The 26,493-nt window shown below is 34.9% G+C and overlaps 1 protein-coding gene across 2 annotated transcripts in view; it reads left to right on the top strand.

Moving 5' to 3' along the window:
• The window catches only part of LOC113072486 (retinoic acid receptor alpha-A-like), a 76,753-nt gene that overhangs the window by 33,543 nt on the left and 16,717 nt on the right, over positions 1 to 26,493 (top strand). Inside the window, exon 1 of one of the 2 annotated variants that reach the window (XM_026245481.1) lies at positions 9,383 to 10,132. The exons of the other annotated variant lie outside the window; for it this stretch is intronic. Coding sequence (XP_026101266.1) covers positions 9,994 to 10,132 — 139 coding nt within the window. The 5' untranslated portion in view covers positions 9,383 to 9,993. Of the gene's footprint in view, positions 1 to 9,382; positions 10,133 to 26,493 lie in introns of those variants that run through there. 2 annotated transcript variants of the gene reach the window in all.

The following is a 26,493-nucleotide window of genomic DNA, read 5'->3' as shown; positions in this document are numbered from 1 at the left end:
TAGAATTCATGTGCATCTTGGCATTTCAATCCATCTTTTTTAAAATGTTATATTCCAAAATTCCCATAAAAGTAGGTTATGTATCCTTATGTAACATGAATACATCACACAAACACACACAAACACACACACACACACACACAGCAAATGTTTTGTGCTAAATGTAAAGTCCTAAAAGGAATACAATGTCATATTTTTGTCACCTTAAATTGTTAACTTTATTCAAAACTGATTAATCTTTGTTCTTACTGAACAATAAAGTTCTTGCATAAATTGGAAGTGTGGGTCTTATTTCAGCAAATTACCTCTTATCCTCAGCCTGGGGTAGGCTGTAACAACAGAACTTGTATTTGAAATGAACTCACACAGTCTATGATTGTGTAATAATTGTGTGAGTTTTATTTGCAGTAGACAAATGTGGCTACCATTTATCAAAGTTTGAGAGATCTAGCACAAATTATCACAGGATCTCAAACAAAAAGTGTTACTTACATCCCGTTCTCCAAAAATAAATAAATATAAATAAGATGAATCAATTATGAATTTCATGAGAATTTATAGAATTTTTGGACCTTAGACTCATACAGCAAATATATTTAAAAATATATTTTAAAAAATGTATTCATATGTCACATTTGTTGTCAATAACACGTAACATTTCTTTTTTTTTTTTTTTTTTTTTTTTGCTGAAAGGCATATTTTTGCATCTATGTCTATCCAAACATAACATTTTTCAAAAGTAACCTTCCCCACTATCTCCGCGCAACAACCTGGTTACATTGAAATGTCCTTCCCTCTTTAATTTAAATATTCTCACTCTTTCGTCTTTATCTGTAACTCTCATTCTCTCTGTTCTATCGGTGGCTGTGATCAGCCGGGGTTCACTCTGTGTGTGATGGGTTTATTTGCTCTAATGATCAGCTTCTTCGTCAGTGGGATGAGCTAATGAATACTAGAGTGTGTTTAGAGCAGCTCAAATCTTCTGATATAGTGGCCTGTGTCCTCTCAGCTCTTATCAAAGACATTTAAATGCTAATCAAGGGCCATGGTGACCCCCAACATGATCCCTGATGGGCTTCAGGGGGGCCGTTATCACAAGTGGTCTGCAGTTAAGTGTGCGTCATGAATGTGAGTCATGTAAAATCAGTCTACTAAATTAATTTACTAGTCATTAAAAGAAAAAGAAAAAGATGTAGTGAGTCCATATGCAGTACTTCCGTGTTCCAGCATGAGTTTGCTCTGCAGCTAGAAGACCACAGATCTACATACACTCTCAGTATCTAACCCAAACACACACACACACACACACACACACACACTCCTCCTCCTCTTTCTCCTCTTTGATATGCTGATCTTCTTCTTTTCACTTTAATGAAGAGGTTTGGAAGTTATCCATTTCATTCCCCCAGCTCGTCCCCCACAAACACCCCCCTGGGGGCGCAGGGGTATTTGTCATGGGGCAGTGATGAGGCTTTGTTTGCTAGATTTCTGATGTGCTATTAGCATCTGAACTGATTCTGACAGGACAGGCTCATTTCTACATCTCACGCTTATAAAGAACACACACACACACAAACACAAGATAGAGACATAAATGTTACTGCGAATATCAGCTTAATGTCATATGCATATCAGTGTTTTAGCACTGCTAAGTTAGCAGGTCGTTTTCAGTCTAATGTTGGTGTCCCATTATTTACACTTTTTTAGCTAGTATGAGAGTTTCTAGGTAGGTTTTCATGCTAATTTCTTGTAGTTTTCAAAACGGGGAAAAGTGTCCTGATGAAATTAAAATGGAGAGGCTTTTAGTTCATGACTGTTAGCATTGAGACTAACATACTTGCTAATGTACTCCTAAAAGTTGAGTTATCTGTACAATGGATATACAGTTTAAAATGTAGTATGTATCTTAATTTTGTCCAGTCAAATGCTGTCAGGAATGAGAATGTTAATTAATTAACAGACCGATGTCTACATACTTCTACTGCCAAACAATGACATATCATGATGATTTACACACATAGCACATCACAATCTTTGTTTATGTTTACAACTTTTGAGAATACAATTCCAGATCAAAAATCAATTTATTGAGTCTTCATTAACCCCTGTAAAACATCATGAAGTGTCAAATTTACATCCCATATAGTATGCTATACAGAGAATATGGAGCTTAAACTTGGCGATTAAAAAAAAAAAACACACACATATATATATATATATATATATATATATATATATATATATATATATATATATATATATATATATATTGTATTTAGAGGCACAAACCTATGAAAAAAATATGGAATTTGTAGCAGAAGTTGTTATTTATATGGGCATGTTTTGTCTATTTTTATAACAAAATAGCAGCTTATTTACATAAAATACATATAAATATCAGTTGTCCCAATAATATGTCTTAGATCATATTTAAATGCTTAGTTTTATTATCAAAGAGTTCTAGTTTTAAATGTATGTGGGGGGCGGGGGTTTCACATTCTACAAAAGCATAAGTTGCTTCAATGCAGTAAGTGTTCATTTTTAAATATGAATAAAAGACTACATTATTGAAAAAATATATAATCAAAAAGACGTGAAGGTGGACATTTAGAATGATACTAAAAGGCCTTTAACTTACTAAAAAGTATGAAATATCAATTAGACGATAGAAGGCATGGTGGCAGATTGTTTTTTGATAAAGTTGTAATTCGTAATATAAATATAAATTATATATTATATAACATGTTTTATACATATATAATACAATTGGCTTTATAACTTTAAATTTAAGCTGCTCTCTGTAAATAGTCAGAATTAAAATGCATAGCAATTAAAATTCACATCACTTCATATACACATTTTTAATAATGAAATTATTTTATTATTAGTGTTCAGAGTCTTTAATGTGACACAAATAAGAACAAAAACTTCAACGATTATAATGGGATCTAGTTTCGCAGACTGGATTGCTCCTGTTTTTGAAAACTGTACTTGGTGACAGACTGTAACGGTTACTGGTTCATGACCAGCAGGATTTAGTGGGTCGGTGAGGAACCTATTTTTCTGACCCAGAACTGCTTTTTCTGCTGTGGAAAGATTGGACACCAGCTCGAGTCCTTCTGTTGGAAAAGTGGCTTCTTTCACACTTACTGTTTGTGTGCTGTGTATCAGATGTGTTTCCATGACCCGGGGCCAGTCTCAAGTGCATGTTATGTGTCTTATGTGTGGGGGTGTCATTACGCAGAGGGCACAAGCACACACAGGAAATCCATTTAAAGCGACCCCCTTCCCCCATCTTATTTTCACAATGGTCGATCCTCTCCAGCAGAACTCAAGCAGAGAGTGCTTCTTTTTCACTGCTTTTGACAGCATGGGCGCTTACCCCAGACCACCATCACGAGGATGGGCTTTTACAGCCACTTTGCAATGGATACATGGATGACTGGACAGAGTGAGAACGCTAGTTGATCAGAAACCATCGGCTCTTGTGGATCTGTTACATTAACCAGATCAGTTGTGTAGTAAAAGCAGAATCATATTCTTCTTCTCTCTCACCGACTATAGCCCTATTTGGACAGATCTGGTTTCCCAAGAGGTCAGGGCAGATTCATGTGGCACAGACGTACTTTGTGATCTTAATCCCATCTGAATTGAACAAGTCTGTGTCTCTCACACAATCTTGAAAATCTTGTTTTTCAGCTAAGTTGGGCATCCTCAAAAGAAATCTAATCGCATTCTGAATAGGAATGTCTCTGACTGCGGTAAAAAAATTCCACTGCACATCTCCTCACTCACTTATACTGAACTAATGTTTCATTTATTGTGTAACTAAAGCTACATGTTTTGTTCTGATGCACCTTTCATTATAATCTTCCATCTTGCTCCTGGAGACCCACTGTCCTACAAAGTTTATTTCCAACCTGCTTCGACACAACTTCCTGTGATTTTCAAGCAATCTTGAAGACCTGATTTGCTGGTTCAGGTGTGTTTGACTAACTCTGCAGGACAATATATCTCTAGGATAAGGATTGACCTCTTATCTAGACCTTTTGATAGCTTTCTTTACAAAATAACAGTCTGTAATGATATGCATTCAACCTGATCTCAAAAAAAAAAAAAAAAAAAACTATTTTATGAAGTGGCAGTTGCACACAATTTATGCAATGGGAATTGTATGAAAACATACAATTTTTAGAAAAGAAATAAAAAGCATGAAGATCCAACTATAACATTCATATTCAGAGTATAGAAATTTAGTAGAAACTTAAATTATTCCAGTTATTCAGAACTCTCCGATTCTCTTTTCTGATATGACAGAAGTGCTCTAGAAATGTCATAACTTGAACATCATTTAGAAAATGTAACTTGTCCAAATAGAGTGTGTTTACCTTCATAGATTAATGCTAGTCCGAATCAACTTATTTTTTGTAGTTTATGGCAACTACATCGATCACCAATACAGATATGAGTTTTCAGAACACCTTCAGTGATATATAAATATCAGGTGATATATATCAGACATTTATATAAAGCATTCAAAAAATTACATTCAGCTTCTATAAAGGGTGAAATGAATCATAATTTACCCACCCTCATGTCTTTCCAAGCCTGTATGGAAACCTAAAAGAAGATATTTTGAAAAATGTTGTTAACCAACCAGGTTTCGGTTCCTAATGACTTCCATTATATATGGAGGGGTGAAAAAAGGGAACTAAAACTGTTTGGGTACCTACGTCCTTCAAAATATATTTGTGTGTGTGGTTCAGGTACACCCTACGCAAAGATGATCAAATCTAAAATCCTTGTCCTTGTGGGGACATTTTTTTGGTCCCCATGAGGAAGATGGCTTATAAATTATAAAGAATGATCTTTTTTGAGAATCGAAAAAATAGCAGGAAGTTTTGTGTGAGGGGTAGGGTTAGGTTTAGGGGATAGAAAAGGAAGAGTTTGTACAGTATACAGTAAGAATTTTCTTTTTTTTAGATGGACTATAGCTTTAATACCAGGTGTAAACGAGGCCTATGTTTGTGACACATGCTTTTTTAAAGGAAAGTGTTTGGCTTAAGGTGTATATTGCTCATTACAGCATGTAATGACTGCCGTACATCAGCCATTTGCCATAAAGACCTCTTGCCAGAGCTGCAGCGTGTGCCATAAATGCCTGAGCGTGCTCTGTAGAGCACATTAAAGGGGCCATGTCTCTCTGTGTTTGAGAAATGATGGGTCAGAGAGAATAGAAGTACAATGTGAGGCCATGTGGAGGTCTGTTGTTTGTCTAGATTTATGAAGAACACCACCCTGTTAAATGGCCTGTTACAGCTTTGATGCAGTTAGTGATGCTCTGACAACCCGCTCCAATACTACTAACATTCTCAGTGTGAGAGGAAGGCATTTGTACACACCAATTTGACCAGGGTTATAATAGTTCACTAACTTACTAAAATAAACACATTTTTTTTTGTTATTTGGAATAATATAAACATGAATTAAGATAAGATATTTTAAAATAATAATAGTACCTCAAACTTATTTTATTTCACCTAGTTGCCTGCAAGGATACATTTCAAATTTTCATGTACTAAAATAACTCAAATTGAATTAAAATGAAGGAAAAACTATATAGACATATTGAAACAAATATATAATAATTAAAAAATGCAACAGAATTATTAAAATTGAAAACAAAGAAAAATTAAATTGGTAATTGTTACAATAATTTTTTTTATTTTTATTTTTGTACAATATCATCGTCCTTGACAATAAAAATCCTCCCAAATGTTATTATAATTGATAAATCTATTTGAACTAAGAGCTACTACTTTTTTTTTCTTCTGTTTTTCACAGTTTGAAGGAAATAAATTAAATTCAATTTATTCATTTAACAGACGCTTTTATCTAAAGTGACTTAAAGTGCATTCAGGCTATCAATTCTTACCTATCATGTGTTCCCGGGGAATCGAACCCACATCCTTGCGCTTGATAGCACAGTGCTCTACCAATTGAGCTACAGGAACACTATACCAGTATATAAATAACATATACATTTATTTTAGTTAGTCTATATGTTCATTTAGTTTACTTGCATGTTCATAGTTCCATGACCTCAGTAACACTGGTGCTGGTTCAAATCTTAGTATTTATTAGTTACAATAAATGTTAGCTACTTCACTTTCTTCTCACAGTTCTTCATGTTTTAAAAAGTGTTCCCACATTGGATTGCTGATGTCATCCTGCTAGTTAAACCAAGTCTTAAAAACTAATGCACAAGCTCAATGATCCAAGAGCACACTAGCTCAAAGCTCATCCCAACGGACATAGTTCACATCTAGAGTTTCCTCAGTCTTTCCTCCTTTTGGCGTTGCACTAAAGATGAAAAGCTGTGTTTGGACTGAGGAGGGATTTATTGGTATTAGACCAACACAAACTGTGTGGCACTTTGAAGCATGGGTGTTTGAGGAAATCAGACCCAAACGATGATGCAATACTCCAATCTCTCGTTCAAACAGCACAAAATGCCTCAGAAGTAGTTCTCGTTATTACATTTAAAGATTATTTTGCTGAAGAAACCTATATAACACAAGAAAGTCAAGAAATACTTGTTTGCAAATTATAAGATATTAACATCTCATATCAGATTCTAAAACAGATTCATTCCTAATTTTAAGATCCCGGACGAGCCCCCAATTTATGTTACCCAAATTAATTATTTAAAGGTTTAGGGCTTTTAAGATTTGTCTCGGCATAAAATACATTTGTGGTCTGCCAGGAGTCTCAACATAAGTGCAAACTTTTATTTCTATCATTTAGTCTTGTCCAGGAAGAGACCTTCTGGAATTAATTTGGGTAGTGACAGCAACCATGAAAATACCAACCTAATGCATTTGAAAAAGCTGCATGTGGCTGGCGACAACATGTGTCCTGGCAAAGGCCAAACGTTTTTGTCTTGGTTTAGTGCACCTTTCTTAACTTCCAGGAAATAATATACTTTATTGTGGGTTATAAAATAGTTTAACACCCTCAAAGGTACTATCCACAGTTACTGCCATTAGCCTGGATAATAAACCCACCTTTACCCCCTTATTCCCCCTTAATCACCACACTCTGGCTGGCCTGGTACGGGTGTAATGTCTCATGTAATCTGCAAAGTATAAATAAGTTTTAAATCAAGAAATTGTTTTAGGAAAAATGCACAGGTTTCTCAATGTCTCACAATATATATGTATATATTTTTCATCAGTCCCAGTAAGTTCCTACTAAATGAAACTCATGAAAAACGCACTCACTCACTCACTGTATTTGTGGTAAGGGCCACTGGGTGAGTTTCATTTTAAAACCTAGATTAAATCAAAGTTTACCTAATAAATCACCCACTTGTCCTGTACTTTATGTGTAGGGACGAGTAACTTGTTGCTGTTTAATGATGGGAAATCCATCTCGACAAACAACTGAAACCAGTTGGATTTGCAAATAAAGCAATGTATAAATGAAACACATGCTTACAACTAATCGAAGATTGAATTGCTGTGATTGTAGAGTGGTCCAGGTCTCAATATATTGAAAGACTGAAGGAGGGACAGTATTGTAGTTGAATGCTGAGTTTTAAATTTTTGTTTTAACAGTCACTTTTAATTAGCTGGTGTTGTAGAGATTTTTAGTGGATGTATGAAGTCAGTTACCCTCAAGTTCACTGTTTTTTAGTAGAGTATCTACATCATTACATTAACTATGAATGTTCCAACAATGCAGGGGTGTACTTGTTTACTTGTTTAGCTCCAACCTCAATTAAACATACCTAAACCAGCTTATCAAGGTGTACAGTCTCAATAGAAACTTTCAAGAAAGTGATTTGGAGTTGGATGGAGTTAAACTCTGCAGGACAATGGCCCTCCAGAAGCAGGATTAGATGCCCATGCAATAATGGGACCATTTAATTTCAAACTGTGTATCTATTGGTTTATTATTTCAGTCTTAAAAGCCATTCTGTGAAACGTTTTGCTTAGAAACTTTATTTAAAATGAATGCGTTTTATATTTTGTTATGTAATGCAATGACATTTAGTGCCCAGACACTTTTTGGAAACTCTTTCTTGAATCAGCTCTCGAGATGACACTTTGGATATTCAGAGGAAAGAGTGAGATATACACAATAAAAGTTTACTGAGCCACCTCCAAGATGTTGTTGGTTTGTGAGTCATCTGAGGTGGTTTCTCTGAAAACTTTCAGCACATCGTTCAAAAGAAAGTGCCCTTCTGAGTGTGATTGTGCAAGGCCAGTGAACAAGGTGGAACGCCTTTGTGTGATGTCAGATGAGAAAGGCATGGAAGCGAATCGGTGTCATGGAGTGGGTCATTGAGAGGTGAGGCTGACTGCTTCCATCGGTTCAGCAAAAGTTCAGCCGCATAACATTAGGCAAATTAGTAAGACGGCGAAAGAGAGAGATGAATGAGCCATGAGAGAACTAAAGAAGGGCCAAACTAGTTGAGAAGGAGGAACTTTAAAGTTGGTTTAAGAAACCAAAACTTAGAGGATGTGCATTATGTAATCGAAAAACTGTGTTTTGAAGATGCCATTCCTTTTCATTCTTTTGACTGTAATTGGTCATTTTTGTACTGATATGTAATTTTGTACTAGACCATTGGAATCAAGCTGTTTTGCTTTCAATAAAGTATATATATATATATATATATATAAACACACTAACACACTGTAGTACCACAATACACACACACACACAGATATATATATATATGACCTTTTTAAATAAACGTGTTTGTTTTTTAATTTACTTTGTGTTTATTTATATTTTTTTCTGTCAATTTAATTGCAGATATAAAACTAATTTAAATATTGAAATATATGGTACATTTAGTTAGGCACATCAACTATCAACTATTTATTTAGGATTTATAGGATGAAATGAGAACTTTAAAGAACCTGTTTCTGAAAATAAATTTGCTCAAGAATGAATGAATGAATGAATTTAATTTTCTGAGCCTATGATCTGCAAGGTAGAGTTAAAAATATGATAGATGGGCAGTTAAGTGTTGCAATCTTTGACACAAAATTATTATTATCGTTTGTTTTTTAGAGATTCTACGTTTGTCACAAACAGATGGTTGTTCAGTGTTAGGCTATTTGCCAGATTATGGTGAGTTTTTATTTTAGGGACGTTTTATGGCAGTTTAAAAAACTAATATAATTTGTATTTTAGTTTGACATAAAAAGCGAAACAGATGCAGTGTGGGCGGGGCTTTGGAGAAAGAAAAAAAAGCGGGTGGAGATTAAAAGCAGATCTGTGGATGTAGGCGTGGCCAGAACGTAGTCACTCGTGTCGTCACCATTAATGGGCGGGACCTACAGACAGCTGCTCATTCTCGTCAAGATCCTCTCACACTCTAGGCAGCTACGTGCGCGTGAACACACGGTTACCGCGCGGATAAATAACGCACACACACAGGCTCATTAATCGCGCGTCTGTGTTTTGATTATTATCGGGAGGACACTAAACATTTAAAAAGGATCCTGTTAATATCGCTGCACGAGTTTATGACATCACCGAGACAAAATAATCGCATCACTAAATCGGAGCTTCGCGAAAAATATTGGACCAAACTCACCGTTCAACACTGGACATTTGATGGATTTATTAATGCCTCGTTCGTTCTGTATTTTTTTTTTTTTATTGTATTAACCGTTTAGGATTTGGAGTAAATACAGTATATATGGTTTAATATATATATATGCATATATACTCTTAAGAAATTGTACTTTTGAACAAGAACAAAAAGAATTTCAGCGGACATTGCTTTGACTGATCTCTGGCAATGCACGAGCGCTTCAGCTTTAGTTTTAGTTTTACTCGCTTCTGTAGTTCCTGTTCTCCTCTGGGAATATCTGGGATGTCTGGCATGGATCCATCTCTCTGTTAAAGCTCTATGTGAAGTGGACAGTCGTGGATCAGCTGTTATCTTAAGGAATTGAGTCCGAACCGATCATGTATGAGAGTGTGGATGTGAACCCTTTCCTCATGATGGATTACTATAATCAGAGCAGAGGATGTCTGATCCCGGACAAGATGCCCCATCCCTTCAGCTCATCCATCAGACATCAGCACTGGAGCGGATCCAACCACTGTACGTGCACTATCACTCAGCAAAACACTTTATGTTTGTAGAGTCTCCTAAACTAAACTGCATTCTAATTTGTCTGCTTTAATTCAGTTTATGTCAGTCATTCATATACAGAGATTTGAATCCAGCTGGTTGACCCACTTACACACACACACACACACACACACACACACACACCGAGAGAGAGAGAGATGCTCTGTCTGCATATAGCAGCATGCAGATCATCCCATCCTTCTGTATTTAACATGCTCGTTTATTTCTTACCATCATCAAGCCTGCATTTCATTTTGTTGAGATAACCAGATAGCTGCACTATTATTTAATCCTTCATATAAAGCACATGGCTCTGAAAACATTTAATCATGCAGATCTTGGCTCTTGAGAGCTGTGCTTTTATGACAGCTCATTAGCACGCTGAGCTTTAATGGAACGGAGAATATGAATGAAATTCAGAACAAGGTTAATGGGAAACTTGTGGATGTGAAACTGTGTTTTATGAAGAGAGAAAGTAATTGCAGGATTTTTGCTTTAATCGGTTTTAAAAGAGTTGATCTACTGTAGCAATTTGAGCTGTTGTGGTTGGTTAAACCTGGGTGCACAGGGTCACACCGTCCATGACCTTTGACATAAAAACGGGAACACGAACACTTAAATCTTATTAAAAGAGTGTCAGAAACAAAAGTTTACTAAATGTTTAGCTGAAATGTTGAGATCAAGTACACCAGACTATCAGAGACCCTCAAAATGCAGAATTCTGTAATCACATTAACATGGATTACTACATTATGCATAGGAGCGTTATTGTTGACCTAGTTTCTTAATTAACAACTTTTACATGCTATTGCTCGTTCTGGAATCATTCAGCCATTGTACGATCCAACATAGAAATTGCCATTTGTTTACTGATGCTTTTGCACTCATCTACTGAATCTATAATAACCACCTTTAGAATATATATATATATATATATATATATATATATATATATATATATCTGCCTGTTTTTATGTCAATTAATAAATGTCTATATGTTTTATATAGACAAATTGTGCCATTTTCAAGGGATCGTCGCAGTCTGTGGACCCCCAGTTGTTAATGTAACCATATGTGGTTGTACTGTTTTGGTTAAACATTTCCATAGCATCACTTTGGTAAAGATACCATGTACCAGTACAGTTAAGTCAAAAGTGCAAGTTTTGTTGGAGGTGTATGGATAAGATATGCTTTATGAAATGGAACTTTGAGCCGTCAACAGACCCTTACTCTTGGCTGAAGTGCACTATAGGCTAAATTTCTCTGCAAGCACTAAGTTATATAAGGAATGGCCGTTTATGTGCTATTGCAAGTGTGCTTTTGCATGCATAATTTACCTTATTAAAATAGCATTGGAGATGAAAAATTGCAATTTATTTGATCTGCCCTATGCTTTTCTGTTTAACAAAAGCATTCCATAAAAAAAAGAAGAGACTTCCAGAAATGTAGAAATGTACCCCATTCATAAAGTATTTGGGCTTTGCCTCATTTATTTATTTATTTATTATTATTAGGCCATTTGTGGTTTTTAACATATTTTGTAGCTCAACACGAATCGCCCACCTTTTTTTGCCATAAAATAGCTTGAGTTGAACACATTACATTTAATGAATCACATAACATTTAATTTAAATCAAAAATGTTTGAAATGCATAAAATTATGCATGTAAGTAGTTATAATATAGGGAGGAGAGACTGAAGAAGGTCTGCGTTGAAAAGTTTATACGTCGTCACTAAAAATACTTCTGGAATCTGACTGTTGGAACAACACTTTCTGTGTTTCTGAAAAAAGTTTTTGATAAAAACATGGACATTAAAGGAATAGTTCTCCCAAAAAAGAAAATTAATTGAGAGTTTTTCTGTATTGGAACAGATATGAAGCAATTAAAAAAAATAAATAAATAATGGATAGCCTGAGGCTGAGTAACTTTAATGAAAATTAAAAATTTTAGGTGAATTCATTTTTCCATTTTCATCACTATTTTAATTAAACTTTCAGTGGCTTTTCCCAGTTGATATAAGCTCATAAAAAAGCATGTATCATAACTATAAAAGAATGTTTGCAGCATGTAGTTGTACACAGATTCAAGGTTGTTTTAGCATCTTAACGTGTCTGGAGAAGCAGTGCATTTGTATTATATTCTTAAATCATGATAACTCACTCTTAAATGAGAGCGAGACATGAGGGTGTTGATGTGTCTGCATGGACTCAGTCATCGGACTGACAGCTCAGGGTCGATCAGGATCACACACACTTGATCTTTGATAGTCGGCTTCTCTCAGTGCCAAGGTGGGGTTTCCAGAGAGATTACACACCTCAGCGTGAAGGAATGCAATGCCTCTTATTCACATGACAGTCACACTCACATACACACTTCTCCTTACACTTGCACAGTTCTTACAAACATTCATTCTTTAATTCTATTCATGTATTGCATGCCTTTGCACACATTTCACATGTCACTGCATTGTTGTGCCATGTGCTGTGTTTAGCTGTCTGAGCCCTTATTGGAGGGTGTGTGTGAGAACGGCTGTAACAGTGTCTCATTCTAAACAATTAGTCATGTGGAATGTGTGCACTTTAGCACTCGTGCACATTTATGACCAGCTGAAACCACCATTGCCTTCAAGTGCTTCCTACTTAAGAGTCTTTAAGATAATGAAATGATGATGGGTATTGATGTGATGTGAATTCTTCAGAGAAAATGGATAAGCTGGCCAGTTTCATAATTCTGTCATTTCATAAACTTGAAATGCTTTTAGCACTGTTCCAACAAAATGAATAGCACTGAATGTGCATTGATTTGACACTTTATTTTATTATCTTACCCTCAGAGAAAGTGGAATGTTTTGTTGCACAAGCTTGTCTTATATATATATATATATTAGGGCCGGGACTCGATTAAAAAAATTAATCTAATTAATTAGAGGCTTTGTAATTAATTAATCGAAATTAATCGCATTTTAATCGCATATAAATATTTGACCTGAGAGCAGTGAGAAGTAATTTATTTTCACATGGATTTATAGTATACCATTGAATAATGACTGAATACATAAGCTTAAGCAACAAAATATTGGTTATTTTTGTTCAACCAAGTCTAGCAGACCAGTGCAATTTTTGCCATGAAGTGTAGCAATAGCATATTTAGAAACAATTTAGAAATAGTACATTTCAGAAATTCAGGTAGCTTATAGGTGCTGGAACCTTCTGTAAAGTGTTTTTTTAAAGTAAAACACAATACTGTCAATTACATTCAGAACATTGGAAACACTGACTATTAGAAAACATCTCTCTGTTGCTTCAGAGGCCATAACATACTAAGTCCAACTCTCAACAACCTTGGCCAAAACAATAAAGAGTTCAACATAAACTGTTGCACCAACAAAATAATACATAGTTCAACATAAAATGTAAAGTCCACACTAGCTGCTATATGTTTTGCGTTTAGGTGATACTTGAGGCTCGATGTGCTGCTGCGGTGATATGCGAACGCTAGTTGGTGCTTCAGTATAATCGGTCCCGCCGAAACTCATCCAGTGAGAAACGTTCCGCGGTGCAAAAATAAGTTATTAAAAATGCGTGAATTTTTTTTTCTGTAATTAATTAATCTTAGTTAATGCATTATATTTTGTGTAATTAATTAATCTCAATTGACGCGTTAAAGTCCCGGCCCTAATATATATATATGTATATATATATATATAAATAAATATATATGGAGTGTTTTGTAGCTGTTCTTCATCAACAGCGCACAAAATGTGTAGAGTACAGACTTTATTTTACTCAGAAAATATATATAAATAAAATATATACACACACACACAGTGCCAAATTTTTCGGACTATAATTCGCACCTGAGTATAAGTCGCATCAGTCCAAAAATACGATGAGGAAAAAAACATTTATAAGTCGCACTGGACTATGAGTCACATTTATTTAGAACCAAGAACCAAGAGAAAACATTACCGTCTACAGCCGCGAGAGGGCGCTTCATGTTCAGTGTAGGCTATAGGAGCACTGAGCGGCATAGAGCGCCCTCTTGTGGCTGTAGATGGTAATGTTTTCTCTTGGTTCATTTCTCTTGGTTCATATCAAATTAATTTTGATAAATAAGTCGCACCAGACTATAAGTCGCAGGACCAGCCAAACTATGAAAATAAGTGCGACTTATAGTCCAGAAAATACAGTATATATGCTTTCATAGGACCTATGCTTACTTATGGCTAAGATTGGGGAGTACTTTTATCGTTTACACTTAATAAAAACAAACAAACATTTATATATGTTCTGTCACAGAACATAAATGCAGTTTGTAAGTTTTGCGAGATTTTGTTCTTGTGTAGTTCTCAAGTGTTTCTGGGGTGTTTTCCTACTGACCTTGAGAATTTGGTTCTGTGTAATATTCTAGATATGACATTCCTGATTTTAGTTAGGCTTAGATCCATCTTTTAATATACAAAGTGATTTTTATTTTTATTAAATTTTTAAAGCATCCACCAGAAGGTTAAGCAGTAGCTCTTATGCAACCTGACCACATTCTATCAGTCTTTGGAAAGAAAGTGGTGTATAAATGTTTTGATAGGATTACTGCTTCTTCAGCTGGGCGTCTTTAGAGATTCTTATCTCATGGCCGCTTTAGCTTTCATCTCGCATGAATATTTAATTTAGGCCTGTTCTATTTTAATTTTTACATTGTCTGTTTTACTGTGTGGTGTTGAACAGTACTGAAAATGACATGCCTATGTAGACGATCACATTATGTGTGTGTGCGTCCCCAGACTTTCAACAAAACATCCCATAGCGGCTTTTCTAGGTCTAAACAGATGATTCACTACATCCATCATTGCGACGAAAAGGCAGCATTACACAGTCCTTCAGAAATCATTCTAATATGCTAATCTGCTAGTTGTACTACAAAACCGTGTCTTTTCTTAAAAATTATAGTGATCCCGAACTGTGTATTTACAGTTGGAGCACCATTTATTGGTTTTATGGATTATTAAAGCTAGAAAATAACGTAATTTATTCAAATGGTTCTAAGACATTGATGAAAAGTAGCATTTTACTACAAAAAGGTAAGATGTTCTTTGACCTTTAATTCAAACAATCAGTCTGTTTATGTTTGTATGTATGTATGTATGTATGTATGTATGTTTTGAACTGGACATCTTATATGAACCATCCAAACAAGCCCATTCACTGAATTGAACTTTGTGAAAGTTGAATATATTTATGAGAAATAAAATGTTATTGTGTGTGTGTGTGCAGTATAAGTGCTCAAATGTTTAAGGCTGAAAAGAAACGCAGCCTGTCTAAATTTGCAGACTCGCGTAGGCGTACATTTTTCATGGAATGCATTAAAATACATAATACTGAAGTAAAACATCTATGACTGAATCAGATAAAAGCACTCACACACAAGCACTCATGTCTACTTCAGATAATTGAGTTTTGCTTTAGCTTGTTTGAGAATCAGAATTCTATTGTTCGTCGGAGGACTTGATTAAATGAAACGTATTGTGAGTCTTTCTGTGTGCGAGCTGGTAGAAGGACAACACTTGAACCTGAATACTTTTGTCTGTACTTGAATGACATCTGGTAACAGACGCTGACACATGATTGGCTGAGAGCTGGAAGTATTTTGGTGGCAAGTGAGCCATTTGATTGCAGAGTTACATAGAAACAAGAAGATGCGTGTTTACTGTTGGCTGTACTGACTTTGGAACAGTCCTTGTGTTTATAAGAGTTCTCAGAAGTTCTCATTATTGTTGTTCATGGATATTTCCTTTAAATTGTTGTGGGATGGTTAGGTTCAGATTTGGTTTATTCTTCTTGTGGACTATGCCTACATAAGTCATAAACAGAAAAACTCAAATTCAGTATGCCTCTGTATAAATATGATATTTCTTTATGATACAGTTATGAAATATTATAACAAAAATAATATTTTTTTGTAATATTAGCACGATTGCATGTGTGATACTGATTTTATTGGGCAAGAAGTTAATATTGTAAGGACACAATAATGTCAGTATTGTCTGTTTCTGCTTTATTTCCTTAACAAAACGGTTCCAAACAAAGCCTAAAAAGAAGCGTTGGTGTTTTGAATCATTGGTGTTTTTTTTGCTGAATAAATCAACGTCTTTCATCAAGACAGTAATTTGCCTTGGGCTTAATAATGAATCAGCCATTTGAATCAATCAATTGAATTAATGAGTCAGTGATTCACTCATTAAGACAGTGACTTGCATCCATTTTTTTGGGGATTGTAATTTTAGAGTTGAAGTATCATTTAATTTTCTTTATATTTCAATATTCAAAATATTACAATTACTAATAAACGTATTCTTATATATGTGTATTGATATTAATAATACAATAATACATAGCGTTAATTATGAAGTTGTAACTGCAGTGTAAATACATCTTAGCTAGAGCTTGCACAGTGTTTAGTACTTCCTTCTTTATTTTTAACTTTTGGATTAGTCTTCATGAAACGTGTTGTGTAGTTGGCAATTCACACTGTTTATGTGAATGACTGTGCAGTATCAGTGTGTCCCGCACTGCTGAGAGGATGCAGGTGAGACATAAAAGCTTGCATCTCCATTTATACAGCCAGTGTTGTCATAAACACAAGCATTTTTTGGGAACACCAACTATCTCAGAATTCATTCATTGGAGGTCACTTAGAAGCTGTAGAAGAATTATTAGAAATTAGAAGAACTTATTTTTTTGCATTATTGACATACTGTTTCCAAATGAATGTTGTTCAGTGCTTTGACGCAATGTATTTTGTTTAAAGCACTATATAAATAAAGGTGATTGATTGATTGATTGATTTAAGCTGCAACATGGACTTGGTTTTTGTTGGAATTGAATTGTATGAGAAATCCAATTGTATCAAATTATTGGTTGAAATTGAATTATACCCTGTTATTCTGAATGCTCAAGAAAACAGGAAGTTGCGAATGTGTGAGAGTGTGAGAGTGAACTTTGTTTCAGGAATGAGATTGACTTTCCACTTTCATCATCTCAGGAATGTTCCCAGTTTACTTGCATTTGTTTTTTCTTCTGGATGTCAAGCAATCTTATCTCTCAGTGTTACATTCCCGAGATCGGTGTTAATATATGGACACTCTTGACGTGATATGTTGTGTTTAAATTGTTGGTCAAATAATCACGGAACCAGATTTACTGACTAGATGCGCATGATCATATCGTTCGATATATCGCCCACCCCTTGCTAAAATGGTCCATTATTTTCATTTTATCTTTTCTCCTGATGTCTACATAAAAGGCTGGTAAAGGTTTGTTGCACCAAAAATAGTCATACTTTATTTTTATGACTATTTTCCACCACATTCTGGACCAAACTATCTCCCTGTAGCTTTAAGACTTCTATATGTACAGGTAAATGATTATCTCTGTTTTTGATTGGCTACCCTCCACATACCAGCAGGAGTTGACACTATTCATCAGAGGGGCTCAAGTTGCTGAATAGTTAACGAATAGATGGGTTATATGTTAATTAGCTGTGATGTCACAAATTTGACAATTTCTGACCCGGTGACTTGAGGTACAAGCTGCAATCATCTTGTGTCTCTGAATTTTGGGCATCTTAACTATATTTTTATCAGCTGATTTGTCAATTTGTGGGGGGATATTATAGTTACTAATTCAAAATCTGAAAAACTATAATAGTATCCCAGTGACACTAAAATAACACTGATCCCAACTCTAGAGTGCTGTCATAAAGTGTTGTTATATCATAATGCAATCTGTGTTCATAGATTACACACAGTGCATTCATGTGCCTGTATAATTTTTAAGAATCGGATTAGTGTGATTCTGAAAAATGTGTGGTTGCATGTCTGTATTTTTGCTTAAAATGTGATCGTTCCATAATCGCACATTTCATAAGTGATTGTTTCATTGATTTCATTGATTGGCACGAGTAGTGTATCACAGCAGAAATTATCTGTTAATGCTCTTGTGTGTGTTGTTGAGAATTGCATGCGCAGCGATTGATATGGTGACCCTCAGCACTGGAAGAGCTGATCTCTGTATTGAAGTGTGTGGGAGATTTTCAAAGACCTCGGACACTTACAGGAAATTGATGTCTGAAGAGAGAACGAGATCGTCTCATCCTCAGAAATCCCCTAAGCGCACACACGCATACATGAAAATATTAGCCCGGCGAACTCTGCTGACAAACCCGTGACTTCTGAAATAGCCTACATGTGTTCATTCATTCTACCCATGGGACAAGTGCATGATGGGAAATAAACTTCAGATGTGCCCTACACGGAAGAGTGAAGAGGGTCAGTCTCATTTTACTTTAACAACAGCAAGTGAGAAACAAGAACAAATGAGAGTCAGGCATCTTTTCAGGCCTCCTTTTTTGCCACATGTTCTCAATGAACCATGGGAGCAGACATCTTAATGAGAACATCACTGACAATCAAATCAAACATGTTGTACTAATTAGATTTAAAGGGATAGTTCACTCAAAAATATATATATTTTGAAAATGTACACCTAAAATTCAAATTTAAGATGCGGAAAATCTAATCCAAGATGCAGATGAGTTTGTTTCTCCATTGAAACAGATTTGGAGAAATGTATAATTACATCACTTGTTGAAGTGAGGAATGAATCTTCTGCAGTGAATGGGTGCCATCAAAATAAGAGTCCAAACAGCTGATAAAAACATAATAATCTACAAGTAATCCACGTTATCCCTGTCCATCAGTTAACTGGCTCCACTTAAAAAAAAAAATCTAATAAAAAAGGTGACTGAATGACATGTCCTCATGTTTAATCACTGTACTTTCAAGATATTCATTCATTCATGTTCTTTCTTTCAGATAATAACATTATATTACTAGTGGACCTCATATTATTGCTTAAAAATACACTTGAATATTTTTAAATAATAATGCTGGCCATTTGTACTGCACTATTTATGTCAAAGCTGCCCACTCTAGCAATAATTGATGCTCACGGTCCTCATGCTGTCAGATCCATCCACTATTCCCTAGACATAAACAGTCTTTGTTCACATGCTCGTAAAGCAAATAGACCTTGTTTGGGAAAAATCATGGGAAATAATTAAAGGCAGTAAAGGGTTTGAAAGGGCCGGTTTGAATCCTTTTTGCAATGGCAACATAATTGGCCTACTTTCTTACACAATGGCGAAAAAATCTAGAGAAAGCAAATCATGTCAGAATTCATGTCAAATCATTCATGTCAGAGCTGTCTTTGTGTTATTTCTGTCATTTAAAGAGGTCCTATTATGCTCTTGAACAAAGTTTTGATTTTGTTTTTGTACTAGAACAGGTTCTCAAACTAGGTTGTTCGAAAAATACATTAATTTTCACATATTTTACATTATTACAACACCTCTCTCCCCAGACTGGCATGAATGGCTTGAATAGTTCCTGTATGAAATGAAGGCAGGCCTTCTGAAAATTGAAATTGAGATTGGTTAGCTGGGCAACCTGCGAGTTTCAGTGTAAATATTGCGTCAAAATTAAACAAATTTAAGCACTATTTAAAACCCGATGATTTTAATCACTCTAAGTTCGTCTGCCTTTGGTAAAGCTAGCGTGTCTTCAACATAGTGATAACACTTGTTGCCTTCTCTAGTGCAGCTCAACCAGGTCTCGTCCCATTCGCCGGTATTTGTGATATCACAAATCCTGGAAAATAAGTGGTGTAGTTCAAACTAGTCGTTCGTTGTAGTTTTCTGTTTTTGAATTGGACTTCGAGCTTTGTAACTTTGTAGATCTTTTTTTATGCTCAAACAACAACATTACAGACTAACTAAAGCTGAAAAATGGAAAAAGCATAATAGCACCACTTTAAAGCAAAAACTGTTTGTGGCATTTTTTTTTTTTTTTTTTTCTGTATGGTAGCTAGTTAACATTTTCATTAAAGTTATAGTTCACTATTACTTTTCCTACCTCATTTTTTGAACAAAAAACATTGGTAAAATATATATTTGGGAGTCTTAGACCTTTGCAACGATATACAGTTTGTCAAGATTAGATTAGATTTAATTGTAATATAGTGAAATAAATGTAGACATCCCGAATACGGGACAGGGTGACAGTTAAGTGGTTAAATAAAAAGGGTGGAAAGCCAGTTACACAGAATAAATTTTTTCATTTAAATACATGAGGGGATGGGGAACAAAAACCCACCATAAAGTCTCGAGATATGTTTTTAAAAAGTTGAACTTACATTAATTTTACATGGCTTTCCAAACATGCAGCTCTCTTTTGCGAGACTGATAAAGGTTAAGTATACTTCGGTAGTCCACGCACCGTCAACATTATGTCATTTTTTGAGACCGTGCAGATGGTGCATGTAGGCGAGGTGAATGGTGAAACAGAAGTGGTACTGTGTGTCGAGCTCGTCCACCTTTGAAAGTTGTGAGGACGCGGCTGTTTGCGAGACGGAACAGAGCACGGAATGTGAAGTATACCCGGGGTTTATATGGCAGCCTCCTTAATGCACTCCTAAAATTCAAATGCAACGTTTTTGCATTCAAATTTTGATTTTGATTTTACATTCGATTAATATACGAAATTAGAATTTTTTTACAGTCCTACAAGTGACTGCTAAAAATTACTTGTCATTGACTAATTAATTCAAGAGGTTCATTCAAAAATGCTGATTCATTCATTAATGAAACAAGTGAAGTATAAATGAGGAATAATTTTTCTAATTTTAACATAAACATTTAGTTTTGTGGGTATGTACTGTGTGTGTGTGTGTGTGTTTATACATAATTACATTACAATATGCAATTATTATTTTGTGAAAGGTTCTATTACATTTTATTTTTAGTTCAGAATCATGGGAGAATCATTTAGATTTTTTTCATTAGATTTTTTTTTTTATTGTCAATTTACATTTTACATTAGTTTACATTTTTAACATTAGTTAATTCATTAGTTAACATAAACTGCCAATGAAATATTATTCTGAATATTCATTCATCTTAGGTATTCCAATATTTAATAACACGTTAAAATCTAAAGTTGCAACGGTGTTATTTAATGAGCTAACATAAACTAAAACTTCGATTTTAACAAAGATTAATAACTTCTGTAGCAAATCTAGCTATTGCTCATTGAGAATGTTAATGGTTAACTAATAAGGTCTTATTGTAAAGTTATATCTATGGGTCTTTATAGTTCTTTTGCACTTTAATCTATGCAAAATTTGTAACTTTATTTATTTTTCTGTATTGCTTTATTGTATTTAAATGTTCAGTTATTTTTGTTATAAGAAAAAACATTTTTAACCTGTTACACTGTATTATGAGCACTTTTTTTAAACTAAATTTCAATTTCCGTAATAATACTGCTTTTACCGTGATAAAAGCATGAGCAATTAATCGCAACAGGAAAATTTGATACCGGCATATCCCTAGTACACACATGTACACAATTACTATGTATTTTAAGCTACTTGTAAAGTAATTTTGCAAGAGCAAGACTGTGTGCTCAGGTACTTGACGTGGTCCAGTTATTCATATTCATTCATGTTTTTCAGTTATTCTAGTTAATGTTTTTTGCAATATTTAATGTGCACTAAATATATTTTAGTCATTTCAATTGATACTATTGTCTAGTATTGAACAATTGGATATGCAGGATACAAAAACATTGAATACAGGTGTGTGTGTGTTCGTGTGTGTGAGAGCAATATATAAACAGGAGGTGTGTGTAGGCAGGGAGTCTCCTAATCTCCTCCACTCAGCATGAACACATGCCCTAACCATACAGAGAGAATAACGCTGAAAATACAACCAAGGTTAGATGATAAATGTAAAGTATTATACCATGATGATATTTATGTATTTGTCTGAAATGGCTTAAAACTGCAGTCCATAACTTTTTGGTAAAAAAAAAAAAAAAAAGACCCGAAATCAGTATTTGAGCAAGTACATAACCAGCCAGTGTTCAAAACTATTGCCCAATTCACAACGGTTAGCTTATAATAATGTTTTCTAATTTGAGTTGTATGGGTAGGTTTATGTGGGAAATTCAAGCATGGCACTACGTTATTATGTCACATCTGTAAACTTAAAGTTGTTGTCCCAGCCACTAAGCTATCGCATGTGAGGATACTTCAGGTGGCAGATCGCTTATTGCCTTTTATCACAGCAGCCAGAATTATTAAATGTATCATTTTGTCGGCGGACTGTAATCCATAAAGGATTATGTGTTTATGAAACACATGTGAATGACATTAAATTATATTGCAGTTATAAATGTGCTTCTGATTACAGATAGCCTGGGATTACAAAAATGTGTATTTAAAGTCTGGGACACACCAAGCCGACTTCAAAGAATTAGCGGCGACAAAAGCCGACAGTGTTGTCGCCTCGCGTCGGCAGCGTCGAACCAAAAAGCTGCGCTGGAACACACCACACAGACTACAGCCGAAGGCAAATAACACGTGCGTTCTGCGCTCGCATGAGAGGAACAAGCCTTTCATATCAGCAGCTATTAACAGTATATATTCGTCATTCAAAATGAGAAACCGAAGCAAAGATATACGAGATAAACGCAGATATACGAAATGTAAGCAAAACAGTGATTGCTTACCATTTGATAACTTTAATAATTTTAAGTGGCTCATGTTGTTTTGAAAACATTTGCATATTAAAATGATTGGGAAAGATCACAAACAGCCTTGTCTGTACGGCCTTCATTCACATGCTTGTTTTGATCACTTTTGCTTTAATTCTCGGCACTGACTCTTTCGCTGAACGTCCAATCAGAGTTCTCACTCTCACCGACGTCCCCGACAGGCAAACTGGTGCCGATGTGTGCCTGATGAGAGCCGACGAGTGGAACACACCAAACAAACTAACCCGACCATCGCTCGCCGTTGGCCAGGCTTTAAAAGAAAATCGGTTCAAAGGGAGCATAATTTGCTTTTTGGGTTAAAATAATTTGTTAGTATGAAATTCGAAGGGTATGACAATTAGATTAGAATGTGCAGAAATTGAAATCTACACGCTTATACAAACTATATTTATAGTCACCAATGCTGATGTTATTAACATTAATCATTTGAGAATGAAGTATAACAATAATAATAATTTGAACGGTTTGATGTGGGCGCGCTTCCGGAAAAATCGGCTGAAAAAATTTGATTGCCAATCGCGTATTCTAAGCAAAAACTGGCCGGTTCCGATTTATGGCCGGTCAACCGGTGCATCCCTAGAGCTAACCGAACTTTATGGTAATGTTTTTTAACTCAGTAGGTCAGATTAAATGTGGCATACTCATTCCTTACTTGTACAGATGGCAATGTACGGTGAAAATTCTTATTTGGGTCATATTCCAAGATGTAGACTAGAATCTGTGATTGCGAAAGTACAGTAAATTTGATTATATCGGTGCGGTGACCGGCTGCTAGTCTGCCACACATACTCTTCAGAACATTAGATTTATCCGCGCTGGAGCCATGCAGACTCACAACACACACAAACTAGATAATTTCACACACATCTGCAATTCCAGGAAATTTAAATCAGTTTAAATTCTTAAACATCTATTTTAAGCGAGACAAGGAAGGATTTAATTGGGCCTTTAAGTTTCCTAAAGAGTGTGAAAAATTCATTGTGATGTTCATGATGTTGCTTCACCAGCAAAATCATTGTGAATGTGACGTATTTTGAATTTGTTGTTATATAACCCAGCTAAAATGAATGTCAGATTTTCTGAATGATTATTTCAAACAAAGCAACCCTTGTAGCTTAAATACTGTCAATGCATTGTGAAATATTAGATAAATGGCCCAGGCAAAATGACTAGAAATTGTTCACTATGATTATTTCAAATAAAAACATCATCTGCCTGCCTTTGAAAGGTATAGTGGAATTTGACTGATTCAGTGTTAGTTACACTTTCTCCCTGGTAACATGATTGCTATTTTAAGTAGCGTCTCGCTGCATGTGATGTTTGACTCTTGGTTTTCAGGACGGTAGTTTATTGGTTTTAGTTTGTCATAAATGGAATGGATCAGATGTATCACTGATGACCCTGTTTCTTGGTTAATGTTAGATTTAAATCATGTCAAAAAAACAAAGGAATGCCTTAGGTCTTGATGCTTAAAGCACTCTGTCACTGCAAGGCAGTGAATAATCTAATAGTGAGATAAGTGTGTGTGTGTGACTGCTCTCTCATAGGGCCTGTCTCTACCCCGCTAACACACTTAAGCTGGGCTTAACCAACCCAAATCTGATTAATACCCCCTCCCGTCCTCTCCCAGCGCCCTTTGGGCCTCTCGTAATGAGAGCTAAACAAGCCCAGACCCAGACCTGAACCCATAGATGAATAAACGGGTGATTACAGCAGGCACAGAGAGAAAGGGAGACGTATTGTCTGTCAGGAAGGAAGAGTTAAAGGCTCCTTAAGATGAAGAGAGAGACCGAAGAGGAGAGCAGGATAGAGGTTGAGTTACAGTGTTTGTTGGTTGTCAAAACATTAGGAATGTAACCTCAGGTTGAACCTAGAGATAGACGGAGAAAGAGACGGGCAGTTATAGGGTCAGAGTATATTCAGGGCTTAGCCCAGACCTCCTGGGACGCTATGGGATGTTTTTAATTAAATGGTGGAATAGGACACTCTTAAATGTTGAAATTAGGGCCACACGACCCTGGACCACAAAACCAATCTTAAGTTTAAATTTTTCGATATTGAGATTTATGCATTATATGAAAGCTGAATAAATAAGCTTTCCATTGATGTACGGTTTATTAGGATCTGACAATATTTGAATATCTGGAGTCTGAGGCTGCAAAAAAAAAAATCTAAATACTGAGAAAGTCACCTTTGAAGTTGTTCAAATGAATTCTTATCAATGCATATTACCATTAAAAAATTTACTTCTGATATATTTACGGTAGGAAATTTACAAAATATCTTCATGGAACATGATCTTAATATCCTAATGATTTTTGGCATAAAAGAAAAATCAGTAATTTCGACCCATACAATGTTTGTTTGTTTTTCTTTTTTTTTGGCTATTGCTAAAAATATACCCCAGTGACTTAAGACTTTTAAGGTTTTGTGCTCCAGGGTCATAGTTGAGGATTATTCTCTTGAAATTGTAATTGTGACTATTGATTATGATTATCACATTTTACATTGAATTATGTATATACCGTTGTTTGATTCAACTGCAGGTCGTATTTTTTTTGAAAATAAACAAGCTGAAAACACTCTTTAAACTTTAGTGGTTTTCTACAGTATTAAGCCTCAAATATCAAATATACATTAGATTGCTTTCTTCTTTTTTTTAAAATATGAATGTTATTATAAGGTTATAATAAAACTAAAACCAAACCAATGGAAAAACCATTGAGAAAATGTAAAAAGAAAAACAAAACATCTTAAGCGTGCAGAATAACATAATTGCCGCTTTGAACGATTACGTAATTGTGTCATCCATAATTGTAATCGCGATTAGAAATTTGATTAATCTTCAAGCCAAATTGCTGCATATGAGAAGAATGGAAATGCTAGCGGATAGATTTCTCCAAATATATTCAGTAGCAAGAGTCTTTTTTTTTCCTTTGTGAAGTATTTGGCTGAAATGAATTCTCGTTATATGTCAAAACAGTTTTGGAAGGCCAAAATCACTGATGGAAATTAGGACGTATAAATTAGTGTATATTTCATTCACAACACGTGGTAAACTACAACAGGTAAACATATCAGCTGTGTGGACTCTAGAGCTGGATAAACAATCAATTTATAATCTTTAATCGACCTTCATTTTTATGAACCAAGGTCTTTTTAGTTTATGCTTTTAACAAAAATTAAATAAAAACTATTTCTAGTGCACGAACCATTCATTAATTGCAGTAGAAACATAATTATATAGTTGAAAAGTTAATAAAGAAACTGTATTTTGTGCAATTAAATGCTAATATACAACAATTTTTTTATTTGAGTGATAATGATTTATGATTATCTATCTATCTATCTATCTATCTATCTATCTATCGGTCTACTAAAAAAACTTCAATTTTAAGTCTCTGAGTTTTGATAAAAATCTGTATATATTCCTGGTGCATCACTAATAAAAAGAGCTATTCAGAGTAATAATTACTAATTAAAAGAGCCATTCAGACTAATAATCACTAATAAAAAGAGCTATGTATTATGACACAGTATTAGGGCTGGGCGATATGGAGCAAAAAATATATCTCGATATATTTTGCTATATCTCGATATACAATATATATCTCGATATCTTTATAGGAAAAATAACCCCCCAAAAACTACTGCAAAAA

This window comes from Carassius auratus, unplaced genomic scaffold (assembly GCF_003368295.1).
Source record: "Carassius auratus strain Wakin unplaced genomic scaffold, ASM336829v1 scaf_tig00009130, whole genome shotgun sequence".
Taxonomy (NCBI): domain Eukaryota; kingdom Metazoa; phylum Chordata; class Actinopteri; order Cypriniformes; family Cyprinidae; genus Carassius; species Carassius auratus.
This window is presented reverse-complemented; position numbering and strand designations above follow the sequence as displayed.